Source organism: Scleropages formosus, chromosome 19 (genome assembly GCF_900964775.1).
Source record: "Scleropages formosus chromosome 19, fSclFor1.1, whole genome shotgun sequence".
In the NCBI taxonomy this organism is placed as follows: Eukaryota; Metazoa; Chordata; class Actinopteri; order Osteoglossiformes; family Osteoglossidae; genus Scleropages; species Scleropages formosus.
In genome coordinates, this window is record NC_041824.1 from 16,963,370 (window position 1) to 16,981,983 (window position 18,614).

The 18,614-nt window shown below is 42.5% G+C and overlaps 1 protein-coding gene across 1 annotated transcript in view; it reads left to right on the forward strand.

Annotated features, from left to right (window-relative positions):
* The window catches only part of atp9a (ATPase phospholipid transporting 9A), a 58,358-nt gene that overhangs the window by 19,488 nt on the left and 20,256 nt on the right, over positions 1-18,614 (forward strand). Inside the window, exons 11-17 of the mRNA XM_029246219.1 lie at positions 322-482; positions 752-894; positions 5,150-5,262; positions 6,309-6,518; positions 11,088-11,249; positions 16,079-16,171; positions 16,515-16,598. Of these exons, the coding sequence (XP_029102052.1) occupies positions 322-482; positions 752-894; positions 5,150-5,262; positions 6,309-6,518; positions 11,088-11,249; positions 16,079-16,171; positions 16,515-16,598 (966 nt within the window). The remainder of the gene's footprint in view (positions 1-321; positions 483-751; positions 895-5,149; positions 5,263-6,308; positions 6,519-11,087; positions 11,250-16,078; positions 16,172-16,514; positions 16,599-18,614) is intronic.

Consider the following 18,614-nt stretch of genomic DNA (forward strand, 5'->3'; position numbering starts at 1 on the left):
AGTAAGGACAGTAAACCCTAAAAAAACTGGATTGTAGGATTTCCCCACAAAATAAAAGGTTTTTTTTTTTTATAGTTTAAAAAAAAAAAAAAAAAATCAAAAACTTTTTCGTATACAGTTATGTGTGTTTTCAAGGTTTATTAGGTTGCAATTGCGAATTACTAATTGCAGTAGAATGGGAGTCAGTATAAAACCCCCACAAACAAGAAATATTAATATGCACCCACGGCACGCTTTGCAAAGTTCTTCCAACAGAAATGTGTGTTAAAGCATTCCTGGGATGTCCCTGATCCCTGTCTTCCTGTGGCCTCGCTCCTCCAGGTGGGGTTGTTTGACCTAGAGGTCAACTGCCTCACCAAGATCCTGTTCGGGGCTCTGGTCGTGGTGTCCCTCGTCATGGTGGCCCTGCAGCACTTTGCCGGTCGCTGGTACCTGCAGATATTCCGCTTTCTGCTGCTCTTCTCCAACATCGTGCCCATCAGGTGAGGATGGATCATTGCTGCCATGGACTTTGCGGCCATGGGCTCCTGTATAAGCAGGAGAACCTGACCTCAGCCTTCCCAGTAGGTGATGCATAAGCCTGGTGCTGCAGGGTGTTGTGGGCTGTGTTCAGTCATCTACACTTGTGCACGTTACCAGTGTCTGCAAGTTCACTCTGAGAACTTCTTAAGGCCTTGGAAGGAACTTTCCAGAATTCTTGTCTGATGACACGAACCATGAGCTTCTCCTTCGTTTGTCACGTTTCATCCAGCTTGCGTGTGAATCTGGACATGGGAAAAATGGTGTTCAGCTGGATGATCAGACGAGACTCCAAGATCCCTGGCACGGTGGTGCGAGCCAGCACCATCCCCGAGCAGCTGGGCCGCATCTCCTACCTTCTTACTGACAAGACTGGTGAGTGTGATGCACAGCCCACTGTAGACATAGTCCGAGGTTCTCACCGTGACCTCTGAGCTTTGACAGCGTCCTGGAACAACGAAGTAACAACAGTGACACCTTCCAGACATCAACAGTTCCTCCATAATCATGAAATCTAAGGACTGATCATGATAATGTTGAAATACAGCTACACCAAAGGCATCAGGTGGAGAAGTGGTTGGAGCTGCTGCCTGCTTAAGGAATAATAAGTGGAGTGGAGTACAGTGATAGTTTCCTTCCAGTGTTAAGAGTGTCCCTAATATGTCCACCCCCAGTACCTGTGTATAGCTCCCTTGAGTGCTATTTTCACCCAGGGCCTGGGAGGTACACACAGCCCCGTGGCAGCTGCTCACACGCAGATGTGGGTTGTGCCAATGTGCTTTGACAGTGTGAACACCTGATTACCTTTTGTTTGAGCTGAAGAGCATGGGGACAACTATCCCGTATGACAGATCCTTTGCCCTCCTGGTACCCTACTTTCTTGAGACCACACCAAATGATGTGGCTCCTACTGTTTTCTGTCAAGATTATTACTGTGGAAACAACGGCTCGCACCTCATTGCTGTTGCCCAAGGTTACAGAACCCAAAACAAGAGAAATGTCTTTAACTCGGGGCTTTAATAATTTCTTTTACCTGGGTGTTTTTTGTTTTTTGGTACTGGAAGCCTGATGTAGTCAGAGGGAGCCAATGCATAACATCGCAGAAATTCTTTCAACTTATTTATTTTGCTGATGCTTTCCTCCAAAGTGACTTGCAATGATTTACCCATTTGTACAGCTGGGTCACTAATCAGTTCAGTTCAATTCAGGGTAAGTGCCTTGATCAAGAGTACTGCAGGAGGAAGTGGGATCCAAACTTGGGACGTTGGAGTGCAAGGTGGCAGCTCTAACCGCTACACCACCTGCTGGTTCAACGTGGCGTGATACTGGGGCAGCCCTGGCTAAAAGTAAGGACCCTCGGTGTCTCTGGCAGGGAGACTCGTGGAGATTGACCAGAGCAGTGTTTGCAAAGGGGAGGGCCCCTTCCCAAATCCCACTAAAGGGCCGCTCTACTTCCTTGCCTTGACGTGCCCCAAACCGTCTTTGAAGTGTGTAATTGTCCACTGTTTACAGCGAATCTGCCGCTTAACTCCAGAAGCTGACTTACGACCACTTTAACACAGTGTTTTTTAGGTCCAGAGTGTGCTATTCTAAAGACTTTTTTTCTTCCTGCTCTCCGGGTGGCTGTTTTCTGTTTGAAGCCAAGACTCGGCCTTCATTATGAGAATTTTGGCGCCTTGGTCATAAAGTCCTACTCACAGCAATCTCCTTCAGTGCTGAGCAGGAGATGAGGCACAGAGCCTGCTTAGCGACATATGGGCTTTTATTGACCCAGTGGCTTTGATTGTCTGTGTGCATGCGTGCGTGCCAGACATATAATACGTAAACAGATCTCCACTCCTCTTATTATTGTAATTATTACTACTAATAATCATAATAATTACTTTATTACTTAGCTCATGCTTTTCTAGAAGGCAACTGCCAATGTCCAATTTGGACACTAAGCTACTTAAGTAGTTTTAACATTTTAAACAGCAGGGTAATTTTTCCAATATCAATTCGTAGGAAGTACGATGATCAAAGGTACTACAGCAGGAGGTGAGATTTGAATCTGTCCCGTTTACTTATTTATTTACTTATTTAGCTGATGTTTTTCTCCAAAGTGACTGACCATGTCAAGCTATTTAATTCTTTACCCATTTACACAGGTAGGTAATTTTACCGGAGTAATTTTAGGGTAGCCTACCTTGCTCCAGGGTACTACAGCTGGAGTTAAGAATCAAACCTCCAACCTTTGGGTCCAAAGGCAGCAGCATTAACCACGTCACCATCTGCAGCCCAGTTGATATGGCGAGCTGTGATGGTTGAATTATTGTGCTATTCTCAATTTGTAAAGTAATTCAGTCCTTCTTTAATATGTGAGAGAAGGAAAGACTTCATTGGCCAAGTGTGTTTGCGCATGCAAGGAATTTGATGAGTTGGATGCTCATTGAGACATATAATGCAAAAGAACAATATTCATTATACACATTATTATATAACATTAAAGGAATACATTAAGTATAAAGATACAAAGTTTGAAGAAAAGTAAATGTTACAGAATAGTATAATTATTTACAGGAATGTGTTTATATCTAAGCTGTATAGGCATAGAAGTGGAAACATCTGCGGGACTAAATATAAATAGGTGTCATTTTAATAAATTCACCCATCCTTCACCTACAGGGGTTAATTTGTTCTCTGAAGTCACCGTCAGGCAAATTCCCAGTATTGTGGGGTCACTCTACCCTTATTTCTCAAGGATACATAAATTCGTTCTCACATGACCAATATGTCAACTAAAATTAAGAATGAACTAAAGTAAATGGAATCTTTATGCATGACAACTATGACATCAAGATAATATATAGTATTTGTAAGAAAATTTATCAAATTCTTTAAATTATTATCTAGATTATTAAAACTGTTTCCATAAATTGCGCAGGGGAGAAAAAACTTTTGTCCTATCAGTAATTACTTTTGGATTCCAACTCATAAACCGCAAGAGAAATGCTTTTATAATGATACTGTAAGGTTATTCATGTTATGAAAGCTGTTTGTATTATTTAAATAACTAAGTTCACATTTCTATGTTTGCACTGTTTACTTCTCTATATTGGTATTGAATGTGTTATTTTAGTTGTGAGTTAGGTTGACCAGAATTAATGTTGTAATGTGTTCATGAAGTCATGTGACAGGAAGTAGGAAGTGGAAAGCAGGAAGTAGAAAGTGTATACAGTAGTTAATGCTATCGTGCTGAATAATAAGCTCATTGTAAGAAAAAACGGAGTATATTTTCATAAACCATTGAAGCGGTATTTTGTTGAGTGGGACTGTTATATGTTCATTATAGGGTGTATCTTTCTTCAGGATGTATCTTTCCGTTCAAAGTTTTAACAGTATTCTGTTAGCTCAGGAGCTGGACTCACCAACACAATATTAAAATGTATTCGAGCATGGTATGAATTACAGTGTGCGTGCCAGAGGTAGCTAAGGCACACTGCACGAGGGCAAAATCCTGAGGTTTCAGTAGTTTCCCCCGCACTACACTTCAGGAGAGTGAAGACGTGTCATTAAAATTAGATGCTAACAAATGACCAATATACAAAATTCCTGAAGGTCTTCATCTTACTTTTGTTTATAGTCATATTTTTGGGTAGATATATTTTACCCAAATATGACTATAAACAAAAATACCGTGACAAATGCTGCAATATAAATGCTGAGAGATGAATTTGGAGAGAGGAGGGAAGATGAGAAGAGTGGAAAATGAGCCGTGGATGCTGAAATATAACACACGTTGTTAGTGTGTGCCCCGAGGCTGCTGCTGATTTGTGTGAACCTGACGGGGGGATGAGGGAGCGCGCAGACAGCTAATACCCACCGGAGGTCACAGATGGGTGCCACTCGGGTCCCGGCCGCTGGGCTGCGTGCTGGTCCTCGGACAGGCCCCTCTATTAACACACTCCTAAATCAACGTCCAGGGGAAGGGGGTGTCAAGGCTCTCATCCAGAGCTTTTTCCCCACACTTCCGCACACTGCCAGAGCTTGAGAGCTACACCTCGTTCAAAAGTTTATGACCTTCACCTCCAACAGAATTATGGATTTTTTTAAGATTAAGAGGTTAAAAGTCACCGTGGTGTCTCTGTATGGGATAAAACCCCTTTTTATTTATTTTTTGAAGCCCGCAGTAGTATAATACCCAAGGGCTTTTAAAGAGTCCTCAGGACCTGGGAGGTGCTACAAAGTTGCCTCTTAACCCGTGTCATTTAAATGCCATTAGCCCCGTCCGGCGCGTGATTCTTGTGCCCTTTTTACCATTTGGGTTATAACAATATCCACATGCCACAGTCAGTCCTGTGCTGCTTCTCCTGCTGTTTTGCTTTCCCCGTTTCTACAGCTCAGGTCCTCGTAAAATGTGCTTTGGTGCTTTTAAAAACGGCCAGTCTCTTGTTTGTTATAAGCACTGTGACATGGGCTATAAAATACAGCTCAGTGGCTGAAATTGGATCAAGGTCCCATTTCAGTTGCTATGTCTTGTGGCTCTTATGATTCGGTAACCAAAGTGCTCCCCTGCCGTATTCTCAGCCATATACACAACAAAGGTTCATCAAAGGGAAGTGCATAACGCAACTCATCTCCCCCTCCGCAGGTACCCTCACTCAGAATGAAATGGTGTTCCGGCGCCTCCATCTGGGAACTGTAGCCTATGGGATGGACTCGATGGATGAGGTGCAGAGCCACGTGTTCAGCGCTTACACCCAGGTGAGGGACTGGCACCCTTGACTGAAAGCCCTATGTTACTAGGGGCAGGGACCCTCAGGCCAGGTGTTGAAGAGCCAGCAGGTGGCATACTATTTAGAGCTGCCACAGTGCACTCAAAGGACTCACCTCCTGCTGTAGTACCCTTTATCAAGATATTTACCCTGAGCTGATACCAGAAAAATTACTTAGCTCTATAAATGAGTAAATCACTGTAATTTATTATTTTAAGTCGATTTTTTTTTTTTTTTTTGAAAAGAGCCCGCTAAATTAAAAAATGTAAATATGTCTTTTACAATATATTCTCCTTCCAGATACCATCTACCTTATGGTTCTGCTGGAAGGCACTCCACTTCCTCACAATTTTTATACCCTTCTGTGCTGCTATCACCACCACCCCCCCACTGGGCTGGGGGTAGGTGACAGAAGGGAGCAATGGTTTAACAGAGGTGGGGTGACAACCGCTGTAGGCACTGCTGTAAAAACCAACTGCCGCTTAATTATTCTTTGGGCAAATGCCCCCGCTGACCTCCAAGGACAACTTTTGTCCATTTGACACCAGGGGGTCAGAGAAACAGGAAACCAGATTGCCTGGCTCCCCGCATCAAGCCAGGCTAATTTAATAACTGCTCCATTAACCCAGGAAACACAGTCCTAAAAATAGCAGTGCACAAATGTAAAAGCTGATTGTTCATATTTTTCTCCACATCTGTTTATGTTTACCTTTTACGCTGACTGGTGTTACATTGACATGTTTTCAGGGGGGTGGTGGTGGGACCTGACAGCTTAAATGCTTTTGTTTGTTGGGAATTCTTAAAATTTGCTGTTGGTCATTAGGCCCGTTAAAGGCTTAAAAGGGGAGTTTGAACTGGTGATCGGAGGTCTCGCCCAGCTCACCGTTTCCGCTGGTTTGATAGGCTGCTTTTTTGTCAGTTCTGATCTTAGATGCATCATTCCAACCTAGATCTTACCATGAAGGAGAGTGTAAATTCAAGACAATATTATTCACCTGCTTTAACTTTTTGTGTTTTCTGCACCAATCCCCCCAGCCCACCCACGAACTCCCAGCCACCAGGGCACCCGCTGCCACGAAGGTGCGCAAGACCATCAGCAGCCGGGTGCATGAGGCTGTGAAGGCCATCGCGCTGGTGCACAATGTGACACCTGTGTATGAGTCCAATGGCGTGACGGACCAGGCTGAGGCCGAGCAGCACTATGAGGACGCCTGCCGGGTCTACCAGGCTTCTAGTCCCGATGAGGTACCTAACTGCCATCTGCATCCTCAACTTCGCATCTGTTAAGTTTTTATTTATCAGTCTGTCTGTCCATCTATATGTGTCTATCTGCCTGTCTGTCTCTCTGTGTATATAACATCAATCATGGTCAGATAGATACGGTAGATAAATAGATCTTACACGCAGGAATTTTGTTTTAATAGTGGACAGTCTTTGTCATTGTAAGCTTACGTGTGAGGCAAAACCCCACACGTGTAGGTATGTTACACCTTTTGTGATATGTATTCAAATCCATTATAGTTCTTTTTTTGGGGAAAAATAGTTGTGGTAAATTAGATATGTTGTTTGATTTGGGAATATTCCAAAGAAACGAGAAAAGTTTTGGCCCAGTTTCTTGGAAGTCCTGTGTGTCCAGTTTCCTAAATAACTAATTGAGAAAACTTCCTGCTTTGAGTTATTTTATCAGCTTATTAGATGAGACCACCTGTGTGATAATCCTCAGTGAAGCTTTTCAGTACAAAGTCAGGAAACCTTTTGGTGGGTTGTTTCTTCCTTTTCTCCAGAATCTTTTACGTTCTATTATTGTTCCTGTATCCTGGTGACGTGCTCTAAAATCCATTCTGGTGAAGGAGACCTGTCCGAGAGTTTTTTCCATTTCTGTTGCTGTGTCGAATTGATTCCTGTGATTGCTCAGAGATCACCGTTACTGGAAGTGTAACTTTCAAAGCCAGGTGATCTCCCATCAAGTACTTGATTTTTTTTTTTTTGGCCACTTTCGGAAAGTATTGGAATACTGTTAACTTCGAGTGTCAGGGAAAGGCAACAAAGGAAGGACAAAAGTAATAAATAGTTAAATAATAATAATAATAATAATAATAAAATAAATACAGTGATATTGGCAAAGGACATGTTTGTTATGGACGGCTGGACTGCTGGTTGAGAAACAGAACAGGCATTTGGCACTAGCAGAGATCAGTGTTGTGCTTATGAGGTCAGGGACCCTCGTCGATGTTTTCTTTATCATCTCTGATGGTGGGCTGTGGGGTGAAAGAGTGGATTTCTTTAGCCATGATTCTGCTTTGGATCATACCCTCACCTAGGCGTGGCTGGACGCTTCCCCTCCACTTACGCAGCTGGAGCACGTTGACGGCATTGCGGGATGCCCCACGTCACCCATTGCACATCTATCCCTCGGCCCCAAATGCAGACCAATATGACTCATGGGCCTCCGCCTCCTATGACCTGTGAGGAAAAGCAGGATTGGACTGCAACCATCTTCCATTGACCTTTTATACTGCTGCATCCAGCAGCAGGACATGGCTCCTGTCAAGGGGGAGGTTAAAGGTCCCAGAGATCGCAAAACAGCTTGATGTTATTTGAGACCCCTAGGATGTAAAGCTACAGCTTGGATTGACTTTCTGTAGGGTGGGCAGAAAGAAGATTTACAGCTGTCTGTCCATCTGGTTGCTCAAAGAGCCATCCTCAACAGTCTGGCTGGGAAGCCACAAATAAATTGTTTCATCAGCTTCTGGTCTGGAGGGCTCCTGTCTGGTCTTCTGACTTCTGCCATCAAGCCTCTCTAGCTGATCCCAAATGCCACTGGCAGCAGTTGCATTTGACCTGCCAGAACAGATCTACTCTGTGATACCTGCAGGACCTAATCACTCCCTAGACCCTAGACCCCAGCAAGAACACTACGCTCCTCCACATCTGGCTTTTGGCTGCCTGTTCATCACCCTCATAAGGAGTCCAATGTTGTCTCTGTGGGAGTCCAAAATCCTAAAGCACTTTTCGTCTCAGTTTTGGTTCAAATGGGCTGGAATGAGCTCCCTTGCTCTCTCTAAGTTGCCGAATCACTTCCAATGTTCGAAAAGGGTCTTAAAACCCTTCTCATTTGGACCCATTCCCCACCTGAGCTTCTAAAACCTTTGAAAGTCTTTTACCTCTTTTTAATCTACTTATTTTTCTCTTTGTATTTCAGTTTGACAGGTAGCTACTGGAGTGTGTCCACCAAACAAATAAGTTGTGCTTCAATGATCACATTTATGTTTCTGAACCCTCTATGTGTTGTGGGACGCTTTGGAGAAAAGTATCTGCTGAAGGTTTAAATGTATATGTTCCTGTACAAAATAAAAACTTTATAAAAGTTATAAACTTTTATTAAAGTACTCTGTACTGAAAACGTTTGGTTCTTTCCCGAGACCTTTTTGTTTAAGACAAATGTGACTGATAAGGGCAGGCAGAAGTTGTGGTTCACTAATGTTCCTCTGAACAAAACACAATCTCCTAATGCGATCTCTTTTCAGATCAGCTTGTTGGAAGTCAGTTGTATTAAAGGTGACAAGATAACATCATGCAGGTTTTTTTTTTTTTCTTTTCTGCCATTTTTTTTTTTCCTTCTGCCCCAGTATTTTTGCCACTTACAGTACAGAATGCAAAAAATTGTTTCCATCGTTTAATATTGCTGAACTGATTCCCGTGTTGTGCTTTCCTGTGGCTGAAAAGCTAGTCAACACAATCTGCTTCTGTTGAACTGACTACTGTAATTCTCTCCTCTCTGGAACCTGGAGATCCACTGTAAACAAGCTCCAGTATGTTCTAAATTCAACAGGTAAAACCCTTACCAAGTCTTTAACAAGAGACACATCACACCTGTTTCAGAAGCCTTGCACTGGTTTTCTGTGAGGATTCAAGCTGACTTTAGAATTCTCATGTTTACCTGTAAAGCTATATGTGGTCTGGTGCCCTCTTCCATATTCCTCAGGCTGTCCTGCACTCTATGGCAGATCTGTCTTTCTACTGTTATGTCTTCACACTGTGGAATTCCATTCTCAAAATTATCAGAGAATCTCCTTCAGTGAGCACCTTTAAATCCAGGCTTAAGACCCAGGTGTTTAGAACTGGCTTCAAACAACATATTTATATGCTTCTTTTTTCCTTTTTCTCTCACCATTTGATGTACTGTTTTTTTTCTTTTTATATTCTTTTGTGAGGGGGTGCGGTGGCGCAGTGGGTTGGACCGCAGTCCTGCTCTCCGGTGGGTCTGGGGTTCGAGTCCCGCTTGGGGTGCCTTGCGACGGACTGGCGTCCCGTCCTGGGTGTGTCCCCTCCCCCTCCAGCCTTACGCCCTGAGTTGCCGGGTTAGGCTCTGGTTCCCCGCGACCCTGTGTGGGACAAGCGGTTCTGAAAATGTGTGTGTGTGTGTGTGTATTCTTTTGTCTTTTGATGACATCTTACTGTTGCTGATAACATCTTATGGTTTTTGTTTTATTTATTTTTGTTTTATACACTATACCCTTCTTCTCTGAATCACTTTTAAAGAAGCTCCTTTTAAATGCACTATATAAAGTTTAATACTATTAAAACATAAATATATAAAAAATAAAATACCTCCCTTTTTTGTCTTGAAATGAACTTGTAGTATTTGAGGTGTAACTGAGCCATTTTTATTTGTTCTTTTTATTTTTTCTTGCTGCTTTTGTCTTGTTTGCAGGTTGAGTTTGAGGCCCACTGGGTGCAGAGCTTGCAATCTCCACTCGCAGTACTCTAACTTTGCTCTAGGGGTCGTGATACACCTGTCCAGACCAATGGGGGGGTTACGGCTGTCCCGCTGCTAGATGTTACTCCTGTCTGTCACGTATATAATATTCAGTCCCTGTAGTGCAGGGTCAAGTTCGATCTGGAGCTGGCTCTTACATGCCAGCCAGAAAGATCTTGTTTGTCCTCATGAGTCACGTTTGCTGATGTGCGTTGGTGTTCCCTGAGGACTAGGCCCACACCTCCTGGTGACTCGCAAGGAAAGCACCTATTAAGCACACTCTTGGACATGCTCACAGATGACTCACTACAAATGTGTTTTCTTTGCACAGCTAATGTCTTAGGTTTATCTGTAAAAGAAGACAGTGCTTAGTTTAACTGTGAAATAGGGCACTGTTTTGCTATGTTAGTGTGTTCCATTCATAACAGCCTAGTGTGAGAATTTTACATTTTTGCATTTTCACACAGTTTTCTTGTGCAGTTTTCATCAAATTAGATTAAATTTATTCTCAGGTATTGCAGGGGTTAGGACTCCCACCTTGCACACAAAGGACCAAGGTTTGAGTCCCATCTCCTGTTGTAGTACCCTTGACCAAGCTACTTACCCTGAATCGATACAGTAAAAAATAACCCAGTTGTATTAATGGGTAAATCAGTATAAGTAGCTTAACATTGTATGTCTCTTGGACAAAAAGTGTTGGGTAAATGAATATCTAGTTGATGATTTGGTGCATGACAGCTTACAATATTAGGTAAACTGTACTAAGCCACTAAGTAGTGTACCCATTTATAAAGCAGGGTAATTTTTACTGTGTTATTTCAGGGTAGGTACCTTGATCAAGGGTACTACAATAGGTGCAAGGGTGCAAACCCTTGTTCTTCAGTTGAAAGGAAATTGCTCTAACCACTACGCCAACTGGTGTCTTAGAAAATGCTTAAGCATAAGCTGTTATCAGCCCTTAGGCATGTTCACAGTGTGGATATACTCCCCCCCATATGATTGGCTTCACCCACTATAAACTCCAGTGTGTGACCCTCTCCTCCTTGCATCTGTAGGTGTCGCTGGTGCAGTGGACAGAAAGCGTGGGCCTCACTCTGGTTGGCAGGGACCAGTCCTCCATGCAGCTGAGGACCCCCACTGGGCAGATCCTGAACTTCACCATCCTGCAGATTTTCCCATTCACCTACGAGAGCAAGCGCATGGGGATCATAGTGCGGGTAAGTGATGTCTCGTATGAGGGTGGACCGTGTGGACGCTGTTAGAGACTGGTTATAAATGATTCACTAACACCATAGTAATGCGTACTTTACATTTATTTAGTTGACACTTCTTCCAAAGCTGCTTACGCTGATTTACCCACTTTACACAACTGAGTAATTTTTGCTATATACTCAATTCAAGTACCGCAGTTAAGGGTATTACAGCAGGAGGTGGGATTCCAACCTGGGTCCTTCAGTTGTAATCTGGTAGCTTTAACCACTGCACCCCCTTTTGTCCCCTATGCTGTCTAGATGGTAGTTTAATGTTTCATTGCCTCCTAACACTTTAAGAAAGAATGACAGAACAGAGTCGAGAAACCTATCTGTCCCCCTACTGTTTACCTTAACTGCCATTGCTCTTCTGCCCTTTTTATTATGTGCTGGATGTTGATGTCTTTGTGTGCATTGATACATTTAATCAAATGTAGTAGCACACTTGTATTGTTACAATGACACTGACAACAATAAGAGCACAAAATACATTATTTCTGGTGAGATCTGCTTTTAAATTATACATGCATCGGTGTCGCACTAAAACCCCAGTAGGCTCACAGGTACCGCAGCTTACATGAGGATCATGGTAAGGTCTGGTCCTAGCAGTATCAATACATAAATGTAACTTTTAAAAGGGGTGGCAGATGCCATAGTGATAGTGCTGTCACCTTGTACTTCAAGGACCTAGGTTTAGATCCTACCTCCTGCTGTAGTGCTTTTGCACAAGGTATTTACTCTAAATTGAAAAAAAAAAAATTATCCAGCTGTATAAATGCAGAAATCACAGTAAGCAGTTTAACATTTAAGTAATTTTAGGAAAAAGTATAATGTACAATATTAATAACAATGTACAGTCTGCTGTACAGTATTTCCAGTATTTAATTTTGTTCTGATTCTGTGGAGTGCTTATCACAATTACACCTACACTTAGACACTATTTTTTATATGGCATATCTCCCATTGTTTCTCTGGTAGCCTCCATATCTGTATTATGCGGAAGAAAATTTAAAAAAATCATCTTCAGCTGATGTGCAGTTACTGGAGGATGTTACCAGAAGGTATTCCTAACCCTGTGTACGATGTTTAACTGCAGGGGTCTTGTGTCTAGGGAGCAAAGCTTTCGTAGACATCTGTGGTGTGAAGTCCTTAGTTCTGACAGCAAAATTGTTGCATTACAGAGTTTAGTGCAGAAAACCAGTCACCCCATGGAGAGCACCCTTCCTGACTTTTCTGCTTAAAAGCATAAGTGGAATGTTAGACAAAGGGCCACTTCTAATAAGTTGATAACATCATACTGGTTGTTGCTGTTCAGTAATTTCTTCATAAAAATACCTTTGCTGTTGAATCAAGATATTAGCAAACTATGGCCTCACTGGTGAACTCGAATGCCTAGTTGTACTCAGCTGACTTCAACCCCAAGGATTTTTTTCTTTGCAGTTTATAACATATATACACCAGCATGAACATAAATCCTAACTTTATTATTACTGATTCTGAACAGCAATTCATTTATTTAGTATATTATTATTACATTATTGCATTGTAATACACACAGACAATTTTTATTATTGTATGTACATCTTCCCAGTGCTAAGACTGAATCCGCCTTAGCTTTTGCAGAGTTTGCATGTTTCTCTCATTGATCTGGTTTCCTCACACAGTACAAAGACATTTTTGAACTAGTGACTATTAATGGATGGATGGATACTGTGCATAGCTAATGAGCTTTTTATTTTTAATTGCAATCATTTTTTATGACAAAAACTAGTCCGAAGTTGAGCACATTACTCTTTCTCTATCTATCCAAAACTTTATAATCATCTTTCTGTCAGTTGTTGTGGAGACTTGTGTAACTTACAACTCGTGTGTAGTTGTAGACATGAAGCTGAATTTATTTACATTTACATTTATTCATTTAGCAGACACTTTTTTCCAGAGCGATGTACATCTCACAGAAAATACTGCGCAGTGCATGTGTGGATTAAATTAGCTGAAAGAGAGACTTAGATGCAGATGTGTGATTCTTAAGTAGAGTTTGTTGCTTTCCACCATATGAACCAATGTTCATCATATGAGTAGTTGCATAAAGGTTTATCCAAATAATCGACAGTTTCTAATCACATTCCTAAAATTTTAATTTTTTTTTAAACATTTAAATTACACAAGTAGCTGCATGAATGTTTTGAATATCTGAAATATGTAAAACTGAACTCGGGTTCATGCCTGATTTTGAGTCAAAAAGGTTTAATAAAGAAGTCATAGTGTCAAGTAACCCCATCACTAAAGTGAAGAACTGTCGCATTTCATACTGTTTTATTTCATAGATGGTTTTACTGACTTCAGTTTTGCCTGCATACGAAGGCACCTCAAGGGGTCCAGAAATGTGTTCAGACTGAACAGCCAACAGTAAGTTAAATGAAACCAGTGAGATCCTGCTCAATCCCTTTGGTCACCTGCAATGAATGAGTGGCGCCTGACCGCAGGTACTCACATACATCCAAGAGAAACTCCAAAACTGGGTGGTAACTTGACCAAAGTTGGAATTTGGTCCAAGTACAGGACAAAATGAGCTTTTCTGGGATCTTCTTCAACATTTTCTACTGTTTTAGTCCCATTGATACAGAATATTAAGTGAATATTTTTCAGTAAAAAGAAGAGAAAAGGATCCATAAAGGTCTTGATAAATAGACATGACTGGCATATGTATGCATTACATGAAAGGTAATTTGTGGAAAACTCCATAGAACATACAGTATGTTTGTCATTAATTAAAGCAATTATCATTTTAATTTAACTCTGGAGTGCTGATAATGTTATCAGTCACTATACAGAACTGATATTAGCCTTTTCTTGCGCTGACTCACATTCTCGTTTGTTTTATTGATTGAGTTCACTCTGTGTCTGTCTGGGGCAGGGGTTTTTCACCTGGGGTCCAATGTTTTATCTAAATGTATATATGGGCAGTTTTCTAGGAGGGGGCCCTTAGCTTTCATCACTCTTGAAGGGTTCCAGAATGTATATATGTGTGTGTGTGTGTGTGTGTGTGTGTGTGTGTGTGTGTGTGTGTGTGTGTGTGTGTGTGTGTTTTGTTGAGGGAGAGAGAGAGATTGGGGTCTGAACTGTACACTCATAGGTGCCATCCTCATTGTCCAAATCTAGTGAATCCCCTCCAGTATTTTTGGGCCAGCGCAGTAATGCAAAGGTCTAACTGAAATCTGATGTATCTTCTTTAGATGGGAGAAGGAAGGTCAAGTAGTTGGTCTCCCTATGCTGCAATAACAACCTGGAGCTTATTGCTCGGAAGACCATACGGATAACCTAGGGTCTCAGAAGCCCTCTTTCCACTCACTCTTTTAGAATCTATGGCTGAGCAGTGACTAGGGTGGAGTCTTTTAAGTTCCTGGACCCCTTGATATCCCTAGACCGCAAAGGGGCAAATCAACATCATCGCCGCCACAAAGCCCAAGCAAAAAATTTACTTTCGAAGATGGTTAAAAAAAAATTCCTGCGGTTACAAGCAATGCTGATCCAGTTCTACACCAGTGTCACTGAGTCCATCCACAGTTTGGAGAGACAAACCAGGGGACATGATCACGCTACACAGTATTACCCAGTCAGTAGAAAGGATCATTAGCTGTCACCTACCCAAACTCCAGGACCAGAAAGAGGATAGGTGGGATCAGTGAGGACCCTTCACACCCTTGCCGTCAGATCGGGCTTGGAGAATCTGACGGCAACAAGGCAATAAGGACCCAAACAGCAAGACATAAAGCAGCTTTTTCCCTCAAGCAGTGTCCTTGTTCAGCCTCTGAACACACATAATAACCCCTTTCCAGAGCTGAATGGACATTAAAATTCCACCGTCTGTATCCAGCTAGAAACTACCTTAATATACCCGCACCACCTATTATTTATTAATCCTGGTACAATTTCCATCTTTATGCCTATTTTACTTTGACATGGTCATACACATCCCTTACTCTGATGTATTAGTTTATCATTTGTTCATAACACTTTTTGAAAATGTAAGATGTGGTTACTTTTGAAGTTTTGTATGTTTTACATAGTTGTGTATGTTGAATGTGTTTGAAGGAGCATCCACAATGTGAAATTCCATTTATGTCCAAACATACTTGGTCATTAAAGTTGCCTTATTTTATACAGCAGGGTAATTTTTACTGGAGTAATTTGTACTTTGATCAGAGGTACTACACCAGCCTGGATCCTTTGATTGGAAGGTGATAGCTCTAACATTTCATGACTGTTGTCTTGGGGCAACAAAATTTTGAGTCTCTGAAAGACTCAACGCTGAACCCAAGACTTGGCCCCATCAGCCATGACCAAGTGAAACTTGGGCCAAGTTGCTTTTCAGCCAAGTTCCCAAGTGTAGGATGAATTTGTCTGGTGCATTTGGAGTTTTTCCAGATAGTGGGGAAAGGTATATGATCATCAACCCCAGTACCATGTTACCTCTGGGGTAGCTGAGAAAGCCATAACCCAACTGTGAGCCCCACTGGGAGGAAATGACTAACCCCCAGTGCCCTAATGACAAACTATTATCGTTGGCTGCTGAAGAAGTGGAATCGCTCCACCTCAGGAAGCCAGTGTTTGCTGGTTTCCTACTCGAGAGTGGAAATAGACTACCCCCCAAATGCACCTGATTTTAAGAAAGCATGTTTCCTTTGTTAAATATTTTGACCTTTAAAACTGTGGTTTTCCCCCACTTTCTAATTCCGTGAGAATCTTGTCGGTCTCCTTGTCTCAGACATCGTCTTGACTTTTTTTCCCACCAGGATGAATCTACCGGGGAAATCACTTTCTACATGAAGGGTGCAGACGTTGTCATGGCAGGCATTGTCCAGTACAATGACTGGCTGGAGGAGGAGGTATCTTCTGTCCAACCATCCAAACGGTCCCTTAAATTAATGTAGTAGGTGCTGTGGCATTTAGAGATCTTGAAGAGTGGCTAGAAGGTTAAAGGTTCCTATTCCACCATTGTATCTGGAGCAGTCTTTTGTCACTGTGAACACTAGCAGAGGCAATACTGTAGGAGTTTAGGTCAAGATTTTTGTTCAGGAGCTCTTCAGCAGCAGCTGGATTTTAACTAATAACCTTTAGATTACAAGTAGGCAGCTCTAGCCACAATGCCACCTGTAGGCCTTATTTTTAGTATTCATTGTCCTGCTCATTATGGTCTTCATCTGAGGATTAATTCTGTGGCTCTTTCAGTGTGGGAACATGGCACGAGAAGGTCTGAGGGTCCTGGTGGTTGCCAAGAAGTCTTTAACAGAAGAGCAGTACCAGGACTTTGAGGTGAGCTGGTGTTTGCGTGCCTCTACACGAAATACTGTCATACATTTATTAAGCACAGTCTCACCACACACAAAAGTAATTTGTTCCCGAAAAGTCTTTTGTAAAGTGAATACTTGTAAATCAAAGATATAAAATTGGTTTCAGTTCTAAAAATTTCTATGCATTCTTGAGCCCTAAAAATTGATAGCAGTTTATGTTAAAATATCTCAAAATCCCATTTAAATGGAAAGAATTATTGAAATTGTTAATATTATCATAACACATCAGCAGTTTCTCTTCATTAATTACTCTATCAAAAATGTTTATGTAATGCAAAAGAAATGCTACAAAAGAACAGGAAAGACAAAAGAAATCAATGAAAACAATGCAAATTAATCATTGTCACTGAACAACTTCACATAATTTGCATGAGTCAAACCATAACTGAAGAAGACTGCATAGTGGAGAGGTAATGGGAGGTGCACAAAATCTAAATTTGCTTTGTCTAAATGTGAAGAGATGCCTCATAAGTAGAACTAGGGGTGTGAAATTAAACTTCTTGGAAAGTTGAATTCTCATAACCCAAACAGGCGTAACATCTCAGGATTTCACTGTGTTGTAATTTATCTATTTAAAAAGGGTGACTTCAAGTCGTGGAGGTAAACTGAAATACTTTTTGAGTGATGAAATATCCAAAGCCCCTGAACAAATGTGGAATCGGACCCAAAGAAGGACAGGTGACATTAACACCTTAGCATGGTTCTTGCTGAGCCTTTCCGGAGGTCATCATTCCAGAACACCTTGATTTGCTGGATGACCGAGGGGTTTGCAGACCAGAGCCCACAGGATGATGGGAGTGCAATGGAGAAGCTATGATGGTTGTTTGAGTGGAGCAGGTTCCTTTCTACAGCACCATGGAGGCACTGAGCCACAGTACTGGATATGCCACCTCCATGTTAAATGCCCCACCCCAACGCCATCGCCTGTGCCGGGACAGAAACCCTCCGCTGCGCATCCCAGGAGCCATACAGCCAACTAGCTGTGGTCCCACCACATCTCCTAACCACAGCCAGCTGTGTTGAAGCATCCTTCCAGGGCACCCTTCCCCTCTTCCATATCATATTCGCACCCAGGGACCATGATGGCGGCTTCTTGACATCGATAACAGCACATCATCCCCGGGGACCGATGGTTTGCTTCATAAAAGCCAACGTGGGGTGCACGGATGGCAGCAGCCTAGGGTTCCCACAGGGCCATCTCGTGCCGCTGGAGTGTGTGAGCGATTGTGTGTGTGATTGTGTGGGTTGGTGGGCGGCGGGTGAGTCAGTGCGTGAGTCACCACAAGTGTTCCTGTGTGACTCACCCAGATTGTTTTGGCTCTGTTTCTCTTTCTGGTTCTGGGCTTGTTGCTCGAGGCTGGATGTGGGCCATGTCACAGCTCCGAGGAGCGCTCTGACCGCCCGTGGAGTTCTCGTCCGTTTGCTAATCCGCGCCACAGTCTGGCTCTCGGCTGCTGCCTCTCCTGTGCCCTGCCTGCTGCCCCGCTGCTTCCTTGTCGCTGCCGGTTTCTTCTCGGCGACCCCCTTTGACCCCTCATCCAGCTCTTCTAACAAGCCCTTCGAATGTCATGGCCTGTTTGGTGTTACGCAGCGGAAAGCTCCACTTTCATTGTTTGAAGTCAATGGTCCCAGCGATGACAAGATTTAGCAGCAAGTTGTTGTCACAACAGCGAATTACTTGGTACTGTGGACACTCAGCTTTCTCTTTCTGCTGTGTTAAGCAGCCGCACGCAACTGCAGCTAAGAGGGATCTTTTTGTGGGTAGGGCTCCAATACACTGGCTCCTCGTGTGGCGAATGCCCCTGTTTTGAATTTTCAAACATTTTTTCTTATTTTTAATTTCTTGTATTTGCTTCCCTTTTCTGATATTTCTCGTTTGTTGCCGATCGCAGCCTGCAGTTTCGTACACAGTTTTGTACTGAAACACAAGGGTGTGGATCCACATTCCTTCAACTCGCTTCCACGGCGTTTACAGCCG